This window comes from Prionailurus viverrinus, chromosome F2, assembly GCF_022837055.1.
Source record: "Prionailurus viverrinus isolate Anna chromosome F2, UM_Priviv_1.0, whole genome shotgun sequence".
In the NCBI taxonomy this organism is placed as follows: Eukaryota; Metazoa; Chordata; class Mammalia; order Carnivora; family Felidae; genus Prionailurus; species Prionailurus viverrinus.
Genome location: NC_062578.1, coordinates 19,957,935 through 19,979,154, shown reverse-complemented (window position 1 = coordinate 19,979,154; position 21,220 = coordinate 19,957,935). Strand labels below are relative to the sequence as shown.

The following is a 21,220-nucleotide window of genomic DNA, read 5'->3' as shown; positions in this document are numbered from 1 at the left end:
TCCCCCGTTCATGCTCTCTCTCTGTCCCAAAAATAAATAAACGTTGAAAAAAAAATTAAAAAAAAAAAGCATCAAAATGGAAAGACAAAACAAAAATCCTCACAGGTAGGCCTGAAACTCCCAAAGAATGGGTCTTGGGTTCCTGGAGTCTCCAAATCCCACTTGGAGAAACACTGACCCAGCTGGTCCTACTGTGATCTTTTCAATGAGGAGATCTGGGGTTTTAGCTACTCCCTGGGTCGGTAAGCCTTCAATCAGATGATGTGACACAAGAATTTAGGGCATTATTTCTAGATGGCCTCAGTGAACACTGTGCATAGACCACCAAAACAAATGTTAAGTATAATTTTAAAAGCACACAATTGTTATTATTCCATGTCATCAGCAATTCCGTATAAAACTAAATATTTTGTGGAGTCTCTATTCTTCCCCGCAAACATGACACTAGGTAGTTAAGGGGGCTGAGAATTAGTAGGATATGGCTCCTGCCTTTAAGGGGGTTTCACTTCCTTTTATTATACTTAGAGCATTACATGAAATACAGCAGCAACAAAATACATAAGAGGCAAAATCGTCTGCCCATTTATTTAGTTATTCAGTCATAGAGCAGTCTTGCTGGGTGGGCACTCTGCCAGGAGGTGGGCACTATGTGAAATAACACCAACAGGAGAAAGACCCAGGGCGAGCTTGGCATTTTCAAGTAAAATGTGAAAACAAATCTCTAAAGAAAAAAATAATGCTTGGCAAAAATCATTCTAGAAAATAAGAGGATGCTCCCCACTTGAGTTATTCTAGATCCCTGGTTTTATGCTGCTGAAGCCCTGGTCTTCAGGACTGTAGTGTGAGTCACTGTCTCTGCGTGGCAGCAGTTAGTGGCATTTACAAGGAGCAATTGATACGAGGTGACGGGTGTTAATGCAATCATCATTTCACAGTCGGCAAAACCTTGGTTTTCGAGCATAATTCGTTCTGGAAACATGCTTGTAATCCAAAGCACTTGTGTATCAAAGCGAATTTCAAGAGCCGTTGGCTCAGCTGTGATCGTGTGACGTTCGGCGTCATGGACCGCTCGTACTGCAAGACATCGCTCGTTTGTCCAGTTAAAATTTATTAGAAACGTTTGCCCGCCTTGCAGAACACGCGCAGAGCAAGTTACTCGCAATCCAAGGTTCCACTGTGCATAGACGTCAGGTCTGTCTGCTATATACCTTAAAACTTATACAGCGCTACTCCATAAAACTGGGAGAAAGATTTCTAAAAAACCCTCAAAAACCAAACCACTCAAAACTTACGGTTCCAGAACGGGGCCGTCTGCCAGTGGTTGTTGTCGTGCGTGAAGCAGGTGAGGCCCGGGAGGCTGCATTCCTCCCCCTTCCTCTGCCGTTTCTTCTCCTTCCTCTCCTTCTTCCTCCTACGGTTCTCCTTGAAAAGCTGCAGTTTGCTGTCTACCTCCTGAGCAGCTTCCCTATCCCAACAGAAGGGATCTGTTAATGATCGGAGAGCACTTTCCCAACGGAAACTACTATCTTCGCTCTGTATCTCACACAAATAGGCAGACACACAATAATAAGATGACTTTTATTTTTCACAGAGGGCCTCCTCAAACTCTAATCGGCAAGAACGAAGGCATACTCATTAAGTGACAGCTCGCTTAGAATGTTACGGAGCCTTGGGGCGTCTGGGTGGCTCAGTCAGTTGGGCATCTGTCTTCAGCTCAGGTCCTGACCTCGTGAGTTTGAGCCCAGCATCGGGCTCTCGGCCGTCACCACGGAGCTGGCTTCGTTCGGATCCTTTGTCTCCCTTCTCTCTGCCCCTCCCCCACCTCTCAAAAATAAACATTAAAAAAAATTGTAAAAAAAAATAAAAAGAATTTGACTGAGCCTTAAGGGATCAACATTTTCTTCCTTATGTACATGTAAACACTGGTGGAAGTCCATGTCAACGTGAATGCGTGGATCCTGCCACACTCTGTGGACAAATGGCCTCACTTCCTGGGGACTCAGTATTTATCAGCCATAACGTCAATGGATAGTTGGATTAGATGCCTTGGAGAGAATTTCCTTTGGTTAGTATTTTGTTATTTTCCATAAAAGGCTCAACTTCTAATATCCTAAATCCCCTTCATATGCCAATTATATTATTATTTTAAAAATACGTGTATTTCTTCCAACTTTCAGAACTCAGCACAATTGCAGACTACCCTACGGAATACACCAACCTAAGCAAGACGGTCCCCATTTCCCAATCACTGTCCACAGAAAACAGTGCATGGAATAAAATCCAGTTACCTTCCCAACATTGGCAGACAGCACATAGAGAATTAGAGCAAACTCCTCATAGCTCCTCCTCAAAGGATTCCAAAAACATTGCCATGCTCTCTCGGCAAGGCGTGGGCTTTGTTTCCAGCTTCTGGGACTGGGTGCCCTCTTGGCTGGATCTGCTTTTATGAAGCAGCACCACTTGGAACAAGGGGGTCCCTGCTGTGGTTCAGAAGTGCCCAGTGGACAGTCCTTCACTCCCAGCAAATGTGGAAAACAGAGAGTCACTTACTTAAATGGGTGGAGATGACTCTTCACCTTCTCTTGCTTTTTCACACCTTTCTCTTTATTATAATAGCTACGGGCAAGAAGATTGAAAAGTGAGTCTTAGTCCCACATTTGATCAGACAGTTCATTTTAGAAACAGAAGGCGGAATAGAAGGAAAGCTGTTACTTTGTCGTAACTATTTAGCTCAAAGGGACCTTTTAACCTTGGGCTGAGGTTTATGACGGATCTCATTTGACCCGAACAGGTTAGGTCATTACAGTACATGGTAACAAATTCAGTTTGTTACGCCTTCTGTTGGCATAAGAGAGAAACAAGCCTGCTGCTTATCACTGTAGCTTGCGGAAACACGAGTTTAGAAAAAAGACCGTGGGATGGTTACACGCTCACCTCTGTTTACTACAGGCACATTCCTCGGGTTTTCTCCTCTTTAGGTGCCCCCTCACTTCTCTCAAATTCTTAATTTTATCTTGCAAAGCTTCAATCTGGAAGACACATACTTGAACAGTTACCTTTTAAGGCAAGGATTTTCTATGCTGCCTACCTCTCTTTTACTTTCTGTGTTCCATCATCCTAGCTATTCATCTGAGATGATAATTAACTTGGAAACCCACTGGGCACGGAATACGCCTACCTTGATATTCCTACTGATGTGCTATAGGTAAACATTAAGAGATGTCTCAACTTAGCAACTGAATCATTTCCTCGCAGAGATTTCAGTCTGCGTTGGGCCAGTCCCCGCTATGATTTTTACACTCTATTTTGTTTTCAGGCAGGACCATCCCTCTATCACTGGGGAAAGATAAATACCCTGCTATTCTATTTTTCACATAATTGTAATTATAAAAAAAAAAAAAAAGATGAAGTGGACGCTCAGTGAGCCCCACCGGTCACAGCCAGGCTGGCGAGCCGAGCTCACATTTGGAATACACCTTCCAATCACATAGCCGTGGCTAACCTCTTTATCAATGTATGCCTTGTGGTCCTTCCAGGCTCTGGCTGATTGATACAGTTCTCTCTCACAATGGATTGTATCATTCGGAAGAATAAAGCACCTGCAGAAACAAACCCAAAACAATAGAAATAGGTTTATATGCTAATGTTAAAATAAACATTAGAAATAGCAAAGGGAATATAATGATCTTCTCAACTCTTAATTTGGATGCAAGCAGTTGTTTGGAGCTGAGCCATAGACCAGGATGCGTGGCAATGTCTCCTGACCCACATTTACCGGTGTGGGTAAATGATGGTGACAGAGACAGACCGTTACTAAGATCGCCTTTCACAGCAATATTCAATATTCATGTCTCCAAGAACAGATAACCACCGGAAAACTCCAATTTCGAAAGCCTCATCAAATGCCACAGGAAAAATGGAAGCTTGCACAGTTATGATGGAAGAGGAAGTAAGTTGTCTGATTAAAGAAATGCAGAGTTAGAAGGGGGTTATTTATCCCATTCATTTTGTTACAGACAGGCTGCCTGAAGCACCCCATTAAGTTTGAAGCGAAGAGGGGCACCTGGGTGGCTCATCGGCTAAGCATCCGACTCCTGGTCACGATCTCACAGTTTGTGGGTTTGAGCCCCGCGTCTTCGGGCTTTGCTCTGACAGTGTGGAGCCTGTTTGGGATTTTCTGTCTCCTTCTCTCTCTGCCTCCCCCCTCCACCTCTCAAAAATAAATAAATAAACATTTTAAAAAAGTTTGAAGCAAAGAAACAGCCTTAGGGATAGAGAGGAATTGGGATAAGGGGTCAGTCGATACTAAAAGTGGAACCCTGGTCTAAATCTCTTAGTGTGTAACTATAACAACTATAGTTGACCCTGGAAGAACACGCATTAGAACTACACAGGCTCACTTACGTGCAGATTTTTTTTTTTTTTTTTGGATAAACACAGTACAGTACTGTAAACATCGTCTCTTCCTTGTGATTTTCTTAAAAACATTCTCTTCTCTAACTTACTTTATTGTAAGAATACCGTATATGATACATATAAAATATGTGTTCATCAGCTGTTTATATTATCACTAACACTTCTGGTCAGCAGTAGGCCATTAGTAGTTAAGTTTCTGGGGAGTCAAAAGTTATAGGTGGATTTTCAACTGTGTGTACGGGGGGGAGGGTCTGTGTCCCCAACCCCCACCGTGTTCAAGGTCAACTGTATGGGCACCGGAAGACCAGACCCAAAGATAAAGATCCTGACAGAGCTCATGACAGCATGCCTCCCCAAAGTGATATAATGAGAGAGAGAAAAAAAGACCCTGCTAATACATTCAGAAAGAAAATTTTTCTCTATCAAGACATGACCTGGATCTTGGAAGGAAATGGAGAACCAAGGTGGTCTATTAGAGCTGTGAGATTATCAGCTCCCTTCCCTGTTTCCACGGCTCCCGAGGCCCTCCGTGCTCTCTGGGTTCTGCACGGGTTCGTGAGGTGTTCCTGTGTCTTACGACTGTTCTCCAGGCCCCACGGCCCTCCCGTGGGCTGGGTTTCGTTCCTGAGGCTGTGAGCGCACCACTGTTCTGAGCCTCAGTAACGGTGCAGCACCCAGAGCCTCTACCAGTGCCAGTAATGGCTTCCATCTGTTACCCAGACTCCCACAAAGGTAACCGTTCAAGGGCAGAACTCCATGCCTGCTAAGGTAAGATGTGACAGAACCACTCTGGCTGATCAGCCTTAATGCGAAACCGAGCCCAAAGCATGTGTCCAAATGCACGACTGTTTGGACTCCCCGTGGCTTCTTTAAACCCTGGTTGTTATACAGGCCAGCCTCCAGACCCAAGTGGTATCACTTTCCGTGCCAAGTGGTATCACTTTCCGTAAAGAAGGAAGACACTGATAAGATAAGGTGACAACTGTGAACTCAGCCCTCGAGAACTGAGCCTTCCTACTTGTGGGTCACTCGGACGGTGGTGGGCAAGCCCAGGGCATTGCCTCTGTCTGCCAGCATCGTGTCCCCGTCGCCCGCAGCCTGGTGGCCTCCAGGCCCCCGGGGGCCTTCATCATGGCGCTTGGCGATGTTTCTTGGTCTCAGCACTTGCAGCTCTTCTTCTTCCAGGTTTATGTCATATATTTCGCCTTCAAATTCAACGGACAAGGAACGTGTTTGCCGAGTGTGGACAAATCTGGGCTTGTACTCTGGAAATAAGGGAAGATGTGTTAATACGGACATCCAGGTGTAGTTGCGGAGGGAGGAGAACCACCACCTGGCTCAGGGGGCATGCTGGGAAGGGGCAGGCAGTATGTACTGCACCGTTGAGGGGCAGCGGGGTGCTGTGGGCAGCCCCCTGGAATCCACGTCCGGAGCCGTGGGCTCTCGTCCGGCTCTGGCACTGCCCCTGCCCGGCAGTGTGGTGGAGGGCACGTGCCTCTGGGCCTCGGCCCTTTATCCCTCCAGGCAGGGGGGAGGTCTGGGCGCCTTCTAAGCTCCTTTCCACTTACGGCAGGCTGTGAACTTGCACACTGCATTTTCAACGCGAACTGCTAAGGCAGTTTGTTTGGATAAAACTATACTCCCAATTACGGTATTAATAATGATACTGTCATTTATCGAGCTTTTGCTATGTATCACCCACCTCATACTTATCTCTAACCCACAATCTTGGAAGGCCTGTATTATTATAATACATCCTTACATTAAGAAAACATATTAGATTGTCCGAACAGACTCGTAGATCTGGTGCTACGCTTCTCCAGGAGGGAACACTGAAGCTCTGAATGCTACCTCGCAAGTGCAAGGTTACGTAGCCCACAGCTGTGGGAACCAGGACTCTAGTCTCCCAGGTTCTAAAGGCTACAGTCCTCCCATCACATTGGGCTGCTTGTGCCAAAGGGTAAATGCTCTCGACACCTTATATTTGTGCAAATGAAAGAGGAATGCTCTAAGAAAAATTAAGTGTTGCAAATGTTTTTATCAGCCAGCTGACTAGTGATACCTGGCAGATGGAGGGCAAGGCCAGGAGAGGCCAGCATGTTTTCTGGTCACTGTAATCCACTGCTCATGGTGTGTTAGACAAGAGCTTTCACCAGCAAACCTTTGCCCCTCCTTACGAGATGCATTTGGGATCTGAGGGCGCCTACTCACGTGGCCTTTCTCTCTCCAGCCTGATGCTAAAATAGGAAGAAGGGGGGGCACACAGGCTGCAGAATCAGAATAGTGCTCGCCACAGGATCTCGCTGTGATGGCAGTTTCCAGAGGAGGAAACGCCTCTGTAACAATCAGCAGGCCACTGAGGGTGGTCAGGAACACCTCCTGTCCTCGAATACGTGAGCTTCCATGTGGTTTGAAAGGGTGGCCCCAGACAACTCCAGTTTGTGCTCAATGAGAACAGCAGCAGGGTTTACGGTCACTGCTGTGGAGTGACATTGAGCCTCCTGGGAGAGAGGAGGCTGTCCCTACCTCCTAGCCCAACACTGGCAACAGCTTCCGTTAAGGGAGGCTGTGGGGAATCTTTGTCATTTGTCGGCTTTCCATTTGATATCTTTGTGTGAACTATTAAACCTGGCATTTTCTCTCAGGGAGGAAAAAAAATCTCCCAAATCAATCATTCTCAGCCTTTGGATTCCTTTAAGAATTTATTGAAAGTTATACTCAGAAAGTTATTTAAAGTTTTACACAGAAGTCCATCTGTGGACTCCAGGATAAAAAAGCCAATGCTGGGGCACCTGGGTGGCTCAGTTGGTTAAGCGTCTGACTTCAGTTCAGGTATGATCTCGGGGTTTGTGAGGTTGAGCCCGGCGTCGGGCTCTGTGCTGACAGCTCAGAGCCTGGAGCCTGCTTCAGATTCTGTGTCTCCTCCTCTCTCTGCCCTTGCCCGGCTCATGGTCTGTCTCTCTGTCTCTCAATAATAAATAAATGTTAAAAAAAAAAAAAAAAGCCAGTGCTAAGAGCGTCTATTGTTCTAGTGATTGATTTGATTTCCGAATTTACAATATGGGGGACACGGGCCTGGCTCAGTCAGTAGAGCATGCAACTCTTGATCTTGGGGTTGTGGGTTCAAGCTCCACATTGGGCGTACAGCCTACTTAAAAAAAAAAAAACAACTATCTAATTTACAACACGGAATTGAACTTGATGTATCTTACTGATTTCCAAACCCGTATAGAAATTGCCACAGATGAGTCACTTCTCACATTCAGCCACTAGATGGCAATAGACTCTCATTCTTTTACAGAAGGTGCCCGACTGGGTTTTCACATCTGTACAATCCTAGGAATCTTATAGCTGCCTGATAGGGTTTTTATAAAGAAGATGGCAAGCAGTGCTTTTCATACTGAATTTGACTGTTTGACCATTCCAGCCAACAAGAGGAATTAAACAAAAACTGTCCTAAAACAGATGTGCCTAAAAAACGCTTGTATGCTTTTCTTGCTAGTTAAATGCATAAGCAATGAAACCTTGACTTTTTATTTTCTCCTTTTTTTTTTTTTTAAAGTAGCTCAAAGCAGACTAATCAGGATATTAGCATTAATGTAAAATACACCTGACTTAAACTCTACCCTCCGCCCCAAGCCCCACCTTTTACCCTGTATAGCTCTTTCCTGTGCGTGTTACGTTTTGTCTGGTGTGTTTACTGAATATATTTTCGTTCTATGCTTAAGTTAAAGTGTGCACATACCAAATTAGCTCTCGTATTTGGAACAGGACCATTATTTGCTTTCGCCCCAATGCCATGCATTGATAATATCTAAAATGTGGAAGGAATGGCCTTTTCTCTCTAATGTCCACTTGCAAAGCCTTGGCCTGCCACTGAGACGTCACTGCGTGTTGCTTACTCGGAGTCCCCTGGTTTCTCAGGAACTGCCTTTGGCTCTTCCTCTGGCTTCTGCCGGTGCGATAGCCAGGCTCTCCGCAGCTGCATTCCTTGTCGTGGAAGCCGCGAGAGTAGAGGTTCCGCGTGCTCTGCCGCACGGTGAGCAGGTCACTGGATCCTTTACACTTGTGAATTCGGAGCTTGCCAGATGTGTCCTCAATGCACTGCCACTTCTGCAAAAGCCAACGTGAGAGCGGTTTACCCCTCCTGCTCCAGGTGCTTCGTATCAAGGACCGCTGCATCGGGTTCCGGAAGCCCGGGCAACCCCGATAAGCAGAGCCAACGAAGGAAGGCAAGCTTTTAACTGCCCCCGCAACGAGCCTACCCCCGGTTCTCTCGGTTATTTCTCTCACAGGAGGCAAAGACAGATGACACCGGAATCATTGGAAATCAGAACTACCTCAGCGACACTAGAGCCCAAAATTGATACATAAATGCTCAGGATCCAGACTAAACAGTCTTGAGTGAGACACGTAAAAAGCCCTGAATTCACCCAGCCACAGAGCACAGCTGTCACGGCTGTTTTCACCAGACCCCTCTTCCTCTGGAAAAACAAACCTGGCTGCTTTGTTCTCAAGCCCCTGAATTTCTGACTCGGGCCAGGGAAGAGTGGCACGTGAGGGAGCCGGAGAGGAGTTTAATGGGAGTCTGCTGCAGCGCGGGCCAGCTCTCACAGGGCCAGGATGTTAGCAAACGTGTCAGGGGTTCTCTGGGCCTCTTCTTATCCTCCTCCGGACCCCGCAACCCTGAAGAGACAACGCGCACCTTCCCAAGAGACAGGCACGGGGGGGGGGGGGGGGGGGGCTGGCACTGGGTTTTCTCCTTTGAGCCTTCTATCAAGCCTGCCGCAGACACGGCAGGCTTACTTCTAGATCAATGGGACGCGGCCCTGGGTCTCCCTGTCCCTCCCACCTGCTGCCCAGGCTTCTTGAACTTCAGTCTGCCTGAAGTAATAGCACTTCTCCTCGGGGCATTTCATGGGATCCTCCGTATGTTACCTAAAGGCCTAATAACCTTCCTTTTACTTTCTCTTTTCCCCTGGCCTCCTCTCTAAAATGGTAATTTGGGAAGTATGCTGACCTTGGTCTGAAGTTGACCACAGTTGAGACAACACGCTGTCATGCAGTGTTATCAAACTTTTGTCTTTTTTTTCCCTTCCATCTATGAGTATCCCCTGTGTACAATTATTGACACTTTTCTCTAAATGGACACATCTCTAAGCAGTGGCCAAAGCAACAGCCCCTGTAAAATTATGTATTTGGTGTGCCAGTTACATATTTCAAGTACATATTAAAATAAATAAAGAATTATTAAATAAAAGATGCTCTTTCCTGAGCCACATGTAATGATCTCACCATACCCCCCTTGTGTACCTGTAACCATACTTTGGGTTGCATTTTAATTTCAAGGTGATCTCATGCAAGGTAAAATTTAGTCAAGGGTCCCAGATGGCTTGGCCAGCAGACAAAGGATGCTCGTGTACAAAATGGAGTGCGACCCACTGAGATACCACCTCACACCGGTCAGAGTGGCTAAAGTGAACAAATTAGGAAACAACAGGTGTTGGCGAGGATGTGGAGAAACGGGAACCCTCTTGCACTGTTGGTGGGGATGCAAACCGGGGCAGCCGCTCTGGAAAACAGTGTGGAGTTTCCTCAAAAAATTAAGAATAGATCTACCCTATGACCCAGCAATAGCACTGCTAGGAATTTACCCAAGAGATACAGGAGTGCTGATGCATAGGGGCACACGTACCCCAATGTTTATAGCAGCACTTTCAACAATAGCCAAATGATGGAAAGAGCCTAAGTGTCCATCAACTGATGAATGGATAAAGAAGATGTGGTTTATATATACAACGGAGTACTACTTGGCAATGAGAAAGAATGAGATCCTGTCATTTGCAGCAACATGGATGGAACTGGAGGGTGTTATGCTAAGTGAAATAAGTCAGTCAGAGAAGGACAGATATCGTATGTTTTCAGTCATATGTGGATCTTGAGAAACTTAACAGAAGACCATGGGGGAGGGGAAGGGGAAAAAATAGTTACAAAGAGAGAGGGAGGGAGGCAAACCATAGGAGACTCTTAAATACAGAGAAGAAACTGAGGGGGTCGGGGGGGGTGGGGGAGAGGGGAAAGCGGGTGATGGACATTGAGGAGGGCACTTGTTGGGACGAGCACTGGGTGTTGTATGTAAGTGATGAACCACGGGAATCTACTCCAAAAACCAAGAGCACACTTTACACCCTGTATGTTAGCCAATTTAACAAGAAATTATATTACAAACAGAAAACAAAACAAACAAACAAAAACCCTACCCCAAAAACCAAATGGAGTGTGACCATTCACAATGGACCAATGTACAGAGTCATGCTTTGTTTTTTCTTAATGGAGCCATGTGCCCTCAATAAGCGTTGAATTATCGGTGCTGCCTTTGCACTTCTACCCCGATAGTCCCCAAATTCCGGGGCCATAGGGCTTGTTCTGTGATTTTGCTTTAGCCCCCATACACTCGGTGCTACAGAATTTGGTGATTTCAAGCCACGTCAGGTTACAGTCTTCTTTTGTGGCTTGACCAGCATATCCTGAATGTCCATCATCTCCATCCAGAGAAGCAGGCTCAAGGGACAGGGCAACTCTATTTACAAAGCCATGAAAAGGTGACACAAACAAGCACAGTCAAGGACTAACTAAGTTAGAGATAATTTAACTGAAGAAAAAAAGTGAAGTCAACTTGATCAGGCACACAGGACTTATGTCAGGTCAGTGGTTCTCACACATGGCTGGGCTTTGGGAGTTTCAAAAGCTCCCCTGGTGATTCTAATGTGCAGTTGGGGTTAAGAACAACCGCTTTCAATTTGCGACTGGTTCTTGGACCTCTTTGCAGCTGGAATCCCTGGCAGGGGCAAAAGAGGTCTAAGTAGCTCGGACGGAGGAGTCTTTGGGAAGGATATATGCATTTTTGGGCGTGGATATGCAAAGGAAGCTGTGTATAGAAATGCACTGATGCAATCAGGTCAGAAAACGACTCTAGTTGAACAGAGGTACACTTCCAGCTTGTCTACACTGGCAGGACTATGCATTCTCTGTAAGAGTAATCAGTTTTCCTTACTTTCTCTCCATAGGTAGTTGACAAGTGATAGAATTTCGTCTTTGCAAATGCTTAGCGGAAAGCTGTGTGTGCCTGTTCTGCCATTCAAGGTGGAGACCAGTGATTTTCAAGCCTGGGTGTGTGGCACTTCCAGACACATCCAGTGAGCTTGAGGAGGTGTCGTGAAGTTCTTGAGAAAAGTTCTCAGAAACAGGTATACAATTCCCTTAAGGAATAATGATATGCCCTGTGGAGTTTTTGCTGGTGAGAAGTGTCAGCAAAATCAATGATAACCTTTTATAGCTCCAGAAAGTTTGGTGATCAGTGATACTAGAGTGTCAGTCTAGATCTGTATTTGTCCTAAATGCAAATGGTTTCAGACTTATCCATCTATCTGGGTAACCTCTAACTCCAGCATTCAAAAACTAAGAGTTTACTACTTAATTCCAAGGGTAGCAAAAGAAGAGGCCAGTGTTCTACAGCCTAGTAGAAGCTTAAGAAATACTCTGTTTTCTCCCAGACAGGAAAACATGGTTGTCTTTATTCTTGTCTGGTCTTGTGTCTTTTGTGGTTCGAATTTATACCAATTTTGGTACACATACTAATTTTTAAAACACGTAACTGCTATGAAAACCTTCCTTAGTTTTGTAACCATAACGCACTAAAAAAAAAAAAATTCCGCCTTTTTCTTGGCCTTGAAGAGCTGAGTGTACAGAACAGAAAGTGTAGGCAGAATTTTTAGTGATTTGGTCTATTTGGAATCTAACCGGCATTTTCCCATTAGCCAAATTCCTTGCTAATGTCCCATGGATCAGAGGTGAAGGGAAGGGGTGTTTCTTTCCTGAGACATGAATTTAACCAAACCTGAGGTCTGGTACCATCCTGGGCACTGGTGACATATCACACGAATCAAATATGCACACATATATGTATGCATATATGCATATATGTATGTATGTATGCATATATGCATATATGTATGTATGTATGCTTCTGTACTCACATGCACACACGTACCCACATATACTAAAGGTATACATCCACCTACACACATTCTTGTATAAAACAAGGGCCACAGTGAAAAATGCCAACGCTTTTCTATACCATGAACCCTTTGAACAAGCCATAGACCCTATCAGATGGAGTAATTAGCTAGAGGCTTTCAAACTCTTCTTAGTGGCAAGCCTACTAGCAATTTTAATGAAATGTAATCACCACATATTTGCCACAGTCATTTTAGTGTTCGATATCATGATAATTTTTACAGCTGAGCAATAAATCCTTGAATAACCGCCACCACCATGGTCATCATTGAGAGTTTATAGAGGGAGGCGAGGGAAGAGAACTTTCAGAGAATTGCTCTGAAACTCACACCACCAGTCACTTAAACGCTCAAAACAATGAGGAGACGGTTTCACAGTGCAGAAGAGCTTCCGGAATCAGAAGGAAGCACGAACTCAGGGAGGCATCTGCTAACGGGACACGGAGTCAGCTTCAGAAACGAGCTTTGTGAAAGACCCGCCCGTGCAGACATACAGACATCAAACTGTCTCCCTTTTGTCTACTCTCTTGAAGTTTATCAGTAAATCAGTTAACTGCCAAAGCCGATGGTCTCCACCTTCCCTGACCACTCACCCCTTCTGTAAATTCCTTTCCCACTTTGTCGGACCTCGTTTCAACATTTCTCTTGCCTCTCTGGCTCTGTCTGTGCCAATCATTTAACATACATTCATCGCACAACTATTTCTGCAGACGTTCTGCTGATGAGGGGCTAGATAAAACCATGTAAATAATTTTGTAGGTTATTCTGATTTCATTTTACCCTTTCCAGCCACACTGGAATTTGGAATTAAAGGCAGGGACCATGTCTTATACTCCTGAGTTATTCCCTGAAGTTAGCTCAGCATCAAATCACTTTGTTTAGTAATTATGTCTTAGTATATTTTGATTGATTATATATACTTATATATAATTAACACATAATGAAGAGAAGACTGGCTATTTGGCATAAGGATTCAGGTGTGGGGTAGCTAGTTTGGTGGAATCAAATCTAATGAGAAATATGCTAAAATGCCATTCAAACAATTCCCTTCAACACTGTCTTTGTCACCATCATTGTCATCATTAGGGAACTCTTACTTGCTGCCGGGTACTTGTCTAGAACACTTTATATATAAATTATCCACTTAATCGTTACGACAACCTAAAGCACTACCATAATTCGTTCACTGGACTAGGATTCTGTAGTAGTGAAGATCACCTATATTCCACCTGGGACTTGGGAATGGCATTTTGTACCCATATTGATGCGACGCAGTGGCAAAAGTCTGGACTTTCAGGCCAGAAAAGTCTGGATTTGAATATCAGCGTTATCACATTGCTTATGTGTCCTTGAGCAAGTCAGCTACACACTGTAAGCTCCATGAGCATTAGAACTCACTCACGCGCAGTGAGAACTCAGTACATGGTAGGCACACAACAAAGGCAGTTGGTGTTGTTGTTACTATTATTAGTTCCCAACCCACCCCCGCCCCCGCCACGTAAGTTTATTACTTAAAGAATTTGGTCTTAGGCAAACTGAATGGAAGGTAGACATTTTCAATGGAGATAAGTATTGGGTTAGGGAAGGGGAGACCCCGATTTTAATTTTCTTTCGCTGCTAACTCTATGGCCGTGAGCAAATTACAGAATCTCTTTGTTCTTCCAGATTCCACATCCGGCAAAATAATACTTGCTCCTCCTGGCCTCAAGGATATGTCATGAGAATAAATTGTTTTTGGAGTTCTCAAAAAAAGATGCGCCATATAAATCCAGAGCAATACCATCATAATTGACCTTTAACAATGGTTAGCCAATCCTTGGGCAAGTTCATGTTTCCTGCTTGTAAATTATATATAATACAGTAATTATTATTTAGTGGGGAGACTGTGGCTTTGAATCACACAGATCTTGGTTTGAACTCAGACTTGTCACACTTCCAGCTGGGTGACTTTGGTCAAGTTACTTTCCCATCTGAGCTTTCGTCTCCTTATATTTAAAATGAGCCTGAGATCTCTACTATAGTATAATCTTCAGGTATAAAATGTTTTGTGTAAATGCCTAGCATAATATGAGATGAAGACAGAACTCTGCTTACTTCCTTTTCCTGATGTAACTACTAGATAATCATGATACTTTCTACATTTCCAACGGCATATATTTCTCAGACTGGTCAAGAATGTTCTATATTCTTATTTATGCCCATTTATGCCCATTTTCATGAGTAAGAAATAAAAATTTTGGCTACAACTTTTTCGAAGGTACACTGCAATGAAAACTTCACACACATACACACGCACACAAACACACACACACACACGGATTAGTTCCCCATTATTATATGTCTTATTATGTGGATTTGGTCATAATGCAGGTCAAATCGTGTTCTCTGAAATGTAACAACCATACAGTAATTTTCAGATAACCTGATTATCCTTTAGGCCAGTACCAACATCATGAAAAACAGTTACCTGCATGTGGACGTGTGTTTAGAATTTTTGTCTCAACACCGGGAATATAAAAACACCATATAAACATCCTTGTTGAAGTTATCACTTAGCTGAAGCCACTGTCCGATTTTCTCACAAATATGAACTAGAGTTACTCGTGCTGAGGAGTTTCCTCCTGTTTTCTTTGAGATGAGCTGAGAGGGGGTGAAGGAGGGAAAGTGGAAAGGAAAGAGAGGCAGAAGAAGTTTCCTTCTTTAGATTCTAATCTGGATGATCGTTTGCTGAAGTCCGTAATGATATGTTGGAGGAAATATTGTTCTTGCAGTTTGGGGAAAGTAAAGTTGGTAAACTGACCTTGGCCAACAAGTGATAGCTAGTGTTTATTGAGTGCTTGTTATGTGCCAGGTACCGGTTCAAATGCTTACTACACTTAACTCATATAATCTTTATAGTAACCTCCCCATATAATCTTTACTAGTATTACGTCCGTTTTCGAGATGAAGAAACTAAGGCAGAGTTAGGTTAAGTGACAAAGCAAGCGTGGAGTCAGGATGCAATCCCAGTTGAGTAGGACCCTAGCGAAAAAAGAATGGTTTGGGCAGAACGTGAGGCTTCTGGTGAGGCTCAACTGAGGAAATGGCATTGGGGAAGGCAGACGAGAATGTTATGTTTAAGAGATGGGGAGGAGGGGCTCCTGACCAGAGCGAGGCCGCGTTACGGAGCAGTGGGGAACAAGAGCATACATTAAATTGGGTGTGGACACATTAGGTAGGTTATAAGTAAAATGTCCTTATGTTTGTCTTTTTCTGACTTGTTTGGAACATCATTAAATATGGTTTGACATTTAAGCCTGTGGTTTGTATTTTGAAAACTGCACCAAAGCCAAACCATCTAGCACACAATTCAGACACGTCCTTCAGTGCAGGTTGAAGAGGGGAGGTGGCCAGGTTTAGAGGTTGGGCCGTCCATAACGAGCCCTGAGCACATAAATGTTCAGCCAGAGGGTGGCACTGGGGCTTGGTCCTTCTGGCCTGTCCCTCTGGAATCAGGAGCGCCAGGGGGAGGTGTCTATGAGCTGAGATTTTAACCAGGGCTCAGTGAGTTTCTGGAAACAGGCTGTCAGTTTCTGGCAAACGAACCAGATCTTACTGGTAAATGCCTTTTATTCCTGCTCTGCAGCTGGTCACAGAGGGTCGAGGGCTCTATGGCCAGAGGGATAATTTTGGGGATGAAAACACAGATCCTGGAGTTAAACCAGTACATTCAACCAGCTACAGTCTGATTTCTCAAACAGTATCAGCTTGCTTTATCTGGGGTTCTTTCATAATTTTAAACAAATCTTTGATTTCATACTGATACAATAGTAGAGAGGCAAACAAAATTGCAAAGTCGCTGGAGTTTAACAACTCACAAAGGATATGAAATATGCTTTATCAAAAAAAAAAAAAAAGAAAAAAAGCTGTTTTTTTCCAAATGACAGAATCTATGATGTGCAGTTCAAAATTGAATGCCCAGGGATTTTCTCTTTTATGTAACTCCTATTTAAGGAGTCAATCACTGTACCTTAGAAGAAGCAAAAACCAGTAACGCTTACCTGACGTGAGTGATTCTCAACCCTGGCTATTCATAGGAATCACTCAGGCACTTGAAAAAAAATCACTGATGTCTGGGTCTCATCCCCAGAGGTCTGTTTTACTTCGTCTGGAGTGAAGCTTGAACATCAGCTTTTGTAAAGCTGCCTAAGTGATTCTAGTATGCAGTCCTGCTTGGGAACCACTTCCCTAGATGCTGTGAGTGGGTCCCAAACCCGCGGCTTCAGCCAGGCAAGTGCCACATACAATTTCAAGAGAATATCTACTCTGTTACATTTTTGTAGAGGCAGCATGCTCTGGGGAAGAAAGGATTGAACGTGAAGTACAGAGTCGCAGGTCTGACTTCGGGTTTGTAGCTGAAGTTTTCCGGACCTAAATTTCCTTATTAGGAAAAGGATCTCATTCAACTGGAAGATTTCTAAGACTCTTTCCAACTTTCATATTCTCGGACTCTAGACCTCTGGTTCTTAACTTTGTTAACAAATACAGATGCCTTGGCATCACCTCTAGACATGTTAATCTGATTGGTCTAGGGGGAGGCTATAAGTCGATATTTTCAAAAGCTGCCCAGGTGATTCTAGGGTGCAGGTAGAATTGAGCATCACTGATGTGTGGTCTTTGTTGAGCCAAAGTCTTTTCAGATAGAAGTTGAGATTTGCACGTGTGTGTGTGTGTGTGTGTGTGTGCAGTATATCATACGTAAATCTGTACATAATGTGCTTGGGGGTGTAATGCTAGCTGAGAGGGTGGTGGGGATTCATACTCAGTCTCATATTAATTCAGGAACACAGAAGAAATGCAAACACATATGTCCACACTGCCTTAATTAGTCCCTGCTGGTTGCTCTGTTCACAAAGTGAAGAAGTATTGCCAAATGTCTGGGATTCCAGCCCATTTTAATTCTCTGTTGGCTTCATAGGAATGAAAACAGCAGGTAAGATGGCCTGGAACAGTAATAGCACCCAATATTCACACATTGCCTTATAGTTCATCTAGGACTTTACATATATGATATCACTGGATTCTTACAAGCCTGAGATTAATTTTCTTCACTTTAGGGATAGACAACCTGAGACTCTTAAGAATCTTGTCCCCAAACACACATCTAAAAAGTAGTGGATGCCAATATTCTAACCCAAACTTTTTGATGTCATATTTCTCTTTCTTTCATTTATCTGCTTCATGCATTCACATTGACTCTGACAAACAATCCTCAGGTGACCAGGCATGGGGGTGTAGTGGGACAGGGGAAATTCGTGCTCTCTTTGTGGGGGAAAAGTGAAGAGAATGGGGCCGAGAGCATGGGTTTTTCCTTTATATCCCGTACAGAATCAAACCAAAGAGAAGACTGTGTTGTCTTTTGAATGCAGGCAGTTAACCTTGGTCAGAGAAAAAGACGCAGGGCACAGGCCAGGAGTGAAATCGATGTCAAGAGAAGAGATTCCTAGCAAGTTAGTTCTGGCCTCAACTGATGCCTTGATCCAGATCAATACAATCTCATTATTCTGGACTTTTTCTTCCCTTTTTATCGTCACTGATATTGTAACTAAAAAGAAAATCTTCAAAGTAGCCAGATAGAAAAAGCAAAAGGCCAAAATATAAAGATTCTGTAGAACACAGTAGAGCAACTGGGCTTGACCCACAGATTCGAGAACTGTCTGGAAGAGGCTTGAGATTTTCCAGAAGTTCTCAGATTCTTAAGCCATTGTGTGAGCGTCACCTATAGAAAGAAATCATCATCTGGGGTATAGCGTAATTCTCCGTTCTCATAATTCAGGCACTTCTGAAAGAAATTGTTGCTAACATTTTCATATATTCATGTGATATCATCTAAATTCAGACTGATGCACATAGAAATCAAGCAGCAGAGGAAAATCCCAGGGAACTAGATATTTAAGCATTTAGTGGGGCAAAACAAGTTTAGAAAAATGTGAAAAAGCAAAGTGAAGTTTTTAACATAGTTAGCATTCAGCACAAGAGTGGAGAGCTCATGCCAAAGTGCCATAATCCAGTTATACACTACATTTGCCCTTTAGGACATGTATTAAAATTTCAGGGCAAGCCATATGGTGAGGTTTGAAAAATTGTGTACTGAAAAGGTAGGCAGCGTACCTTATTCTCAGTCGGCTATCATGCTTGCGGCTTAGAGGGCCAAAATAGTAACAAAAATCACCAATTTGCATGAGATATATTTAACACTGAACATTTCCAACTCCCGAATACAGGTAAATTAGTCTACTGAGGCTGGCTTATAAAAATCATTTCAGAGCTACAAAACAATTCTGAGGTTTTAGTCATAATAATACTTAGAGCTTCCTTAAGAAGGATTTGAAGACATCAAATGAAACTATAATGAATAAGTCTAAGCTTCTCCTCTAAACACTTGAAAATAAAGACTTACTGGAGTACCCTGAAGGCCTGGTTTCATCCCTTTCTTCAACAACCTCCCCCCACCGCCCCATCTTTTTCTATTTCTGGGGGATCCCTGAGCACAAAAAGGCATGAGGAAATGCAGAATGTATGAGGACCAAGTTGTTTATTGTGAATGTCTGTTCGATAAGCTAGATGCCATATCACATGTACAAATGTATGATGCCTTACACTTATGAGGCCATTTCAATAACGGGACTATCAGTTTCATACACCTGATATCTTGAACTGGTATTGGCTAGCTGTATGGATATCTAGAGGTCAGATAAGTTGAAAAGAAAAAAAAGACTCACCAAAGATTTGAACTTCTCTCTGTCTAGTTCATGTAACTTACCTTGGAAGGCAGCAAGTGGCCGCTGCTTTTGAATCCTACACCTCATTTGGATCCCGGCTCTGCACTCACCGGCTGGGGACAACGATGCCTCCCTCACCGGATGAATATGAGGATTAAACTGAGCTAATACATAGAAAATTCCATATACAGTGCTTTACATAAGACACATGAGTAATAAATATTAGTTTTCACTTTCCTTCCATTTTGTTCTAAGTTGCAATGACTTAGGCAGAAATTAAGTTCCTCTCTCATGATGACACAATACCTCTTTTAGGTAGCATTGGTGTTGATCAAGAGTGTTTAAAATAGTTTGTGTGAAGGGCGCCCGGGTGGGCTCAGGAGGTTAAGCCTCCTAGTGTTGATTTCGGCTCAGGTCATGATCTCACAGTTTGTGAGATCGAGCCTTGCATCAGGCTTTGTACTGACAGCGTGGAGCCTGCTCGGGATTGTCTCTCTCCCTCTCTCTCTGCGCTTCTCCAGAGCTCAACCTCTCTCTCTCACTTGCAAAATAAACATTTAAAAAAATAGCTTGTGTTCATGTGTTCTCACTTTCCTTAGAAACAGGTCTGTTTAATTCATTACATGGTATTTCTTTAGTTCTTATTGATAATAGTTGGTGTTCTGGGTAGCCTTGAATTCTACAGTAATACTTAGATTAATAAAGAGGATTCATTCTAATGGAATAGTTGATGTCAGATACTTTGTGAGCAGAGGTAGAAACGATAAACAAACACAATATGTCTTCCCTTTTCATTCCCCAATCTTGGTCCTAGATTCTGTCCTCCTCTGTAGGTTGGATGACATCTGACTTCAGTACAGGATGGGAAGACCCCATCATGTCTCTTGGCTGGTTCACTCTCCAGAGGCTCAGCATCTGCCCATGATCTTGACTAAGTAGACTTCTTGATAACCAGTTAACAGGAACCCAAGTGGTGTTGGCTTCTTCTCAAATGGAACCAAGTTTCTGAACTTTCTAGCCTGGCTAACCATTTCACATGTCTGATATGTTGAACTGGCGTTGGCTAGTCGGGTGGATATCTCGTACTCTCCGAGGGCACCATGTTTTTTCACTGGAGGGAGCCAAGCTGTGATGAGGAGGCCCAGCTTAGACCAGTTAGATAATCCCAGTCACAGGAGAGCTGTCACAGTGAGCACGGCATGAGTGTAATGAAAAGCTTATTTATCCATAAATGTACATTGTTTTATACGTTGCAAATTTTAAATTAGAAATGAAGACGGATGTGACTTGTGGTGAAGACAAGCCGTATCACTCACCTGCCCAGGCTGTTCACAGGCTGTCTGGTACCTGGCCTGCTGGCATAGTTCCTTGACCCTCTCATATTTGGGCAAGTGATTTGACTGTTGGATATTCTTGCTGGATTCTTCTTTCTTACGTAGAAATTTCCTTTGACAGAAAAGAAGAAGTTTCTAATGTGAGAAACGATCTGCATTATCTTCCTGGCATCATGTGCCTTTTTTACTTTTCTCCCCTGTGACATGACTACACATTCTTCAAATGGCATGACATAGATGTTAGAATCTGGCTCATAGGAGTTCGGCATTTGCCGAGTCCTTTGTGAAGATTATAGGCCGGGCACTAATGAAGAACATTCTCTCCCCAAAGCGTTAATTTCAAAACTCTGGGCATAAATGTTTAGCTGTACAGTTATATAAATGCTTTTCTCTCAATGTAGGTATGGAAAAAAACAAGACAATGGGATCATGAATCAAAAGGGGAATCCCAGAAGAGACTCTGGAAATTAAAGTCGCATATATTTAAAGCCAGGAAAGGCACCTAAGGAAAGGAAAAAGAAAGGTGAGGGCCAGGCGGACTTGGGAAGGAGGGCTGAGAAAGTCAATCGACCGGTCTGATTAGGAGCCAAGGCTGAGAAATGCAACCATAAGTGCTTTGGTCCCATCTTGTGAG

At 43.6% G+C, this 21,220-nt stretch overlaps 1 protein-coding gene across 6 annotated transcripts in view; it reads right to left on the bottom strand.

Annotated features, from left to right (window-relative positions):
• The window catches only part of SULF1 (sulfatase 1), a 178,575-nt gene that overhangs the window by 21,143 nt on the left and 136,212 nt on the right, over positions 1 to 21,220 (bottom strand). For 5 of the 6 annotated variants that reach the window (XM_047842721.1, XM_047842722.1, XM_047842720.1 and 2 more), the window contains 7 exons: positions 20,569 to 20,698; positions 8,319 to 8,529; positions 5,435 to 5,681; positions 3,503 to 3,599; positions 2,935 to 3,029; positions 2,551 to 2,616; positions 1,293 to 1,465 (listed from right to left, as the gene is read on the bottom strand). In XM_047842721.1, coding sequence (XP_047698677.1) covers positions 1,293 to 1,465; positions 2,551 to 2,616; positions 2,935 to 3,029; positions 3,503 to 3,599; positions 5,435 to 5,681; positions 8,319 to 8,529; positions 20,569 to 20,698 — 1,019 coding nt within the window. Of the gene's footprint in view, positions 1 to 1,292; positions 1,466 to 1,485; positions 2,046 to 2,550; positions 2,617 to 2,934; positions 3,030 to 3,502; positions 3,600 to 5,434; positions 5,682 to 8,318; positions 8,530 to 20,568; positions 20,699 to 21,220 lie in introns of those variants that run through there. The other variant, XM_047842724.1, reaches the window with a different exon arrangement.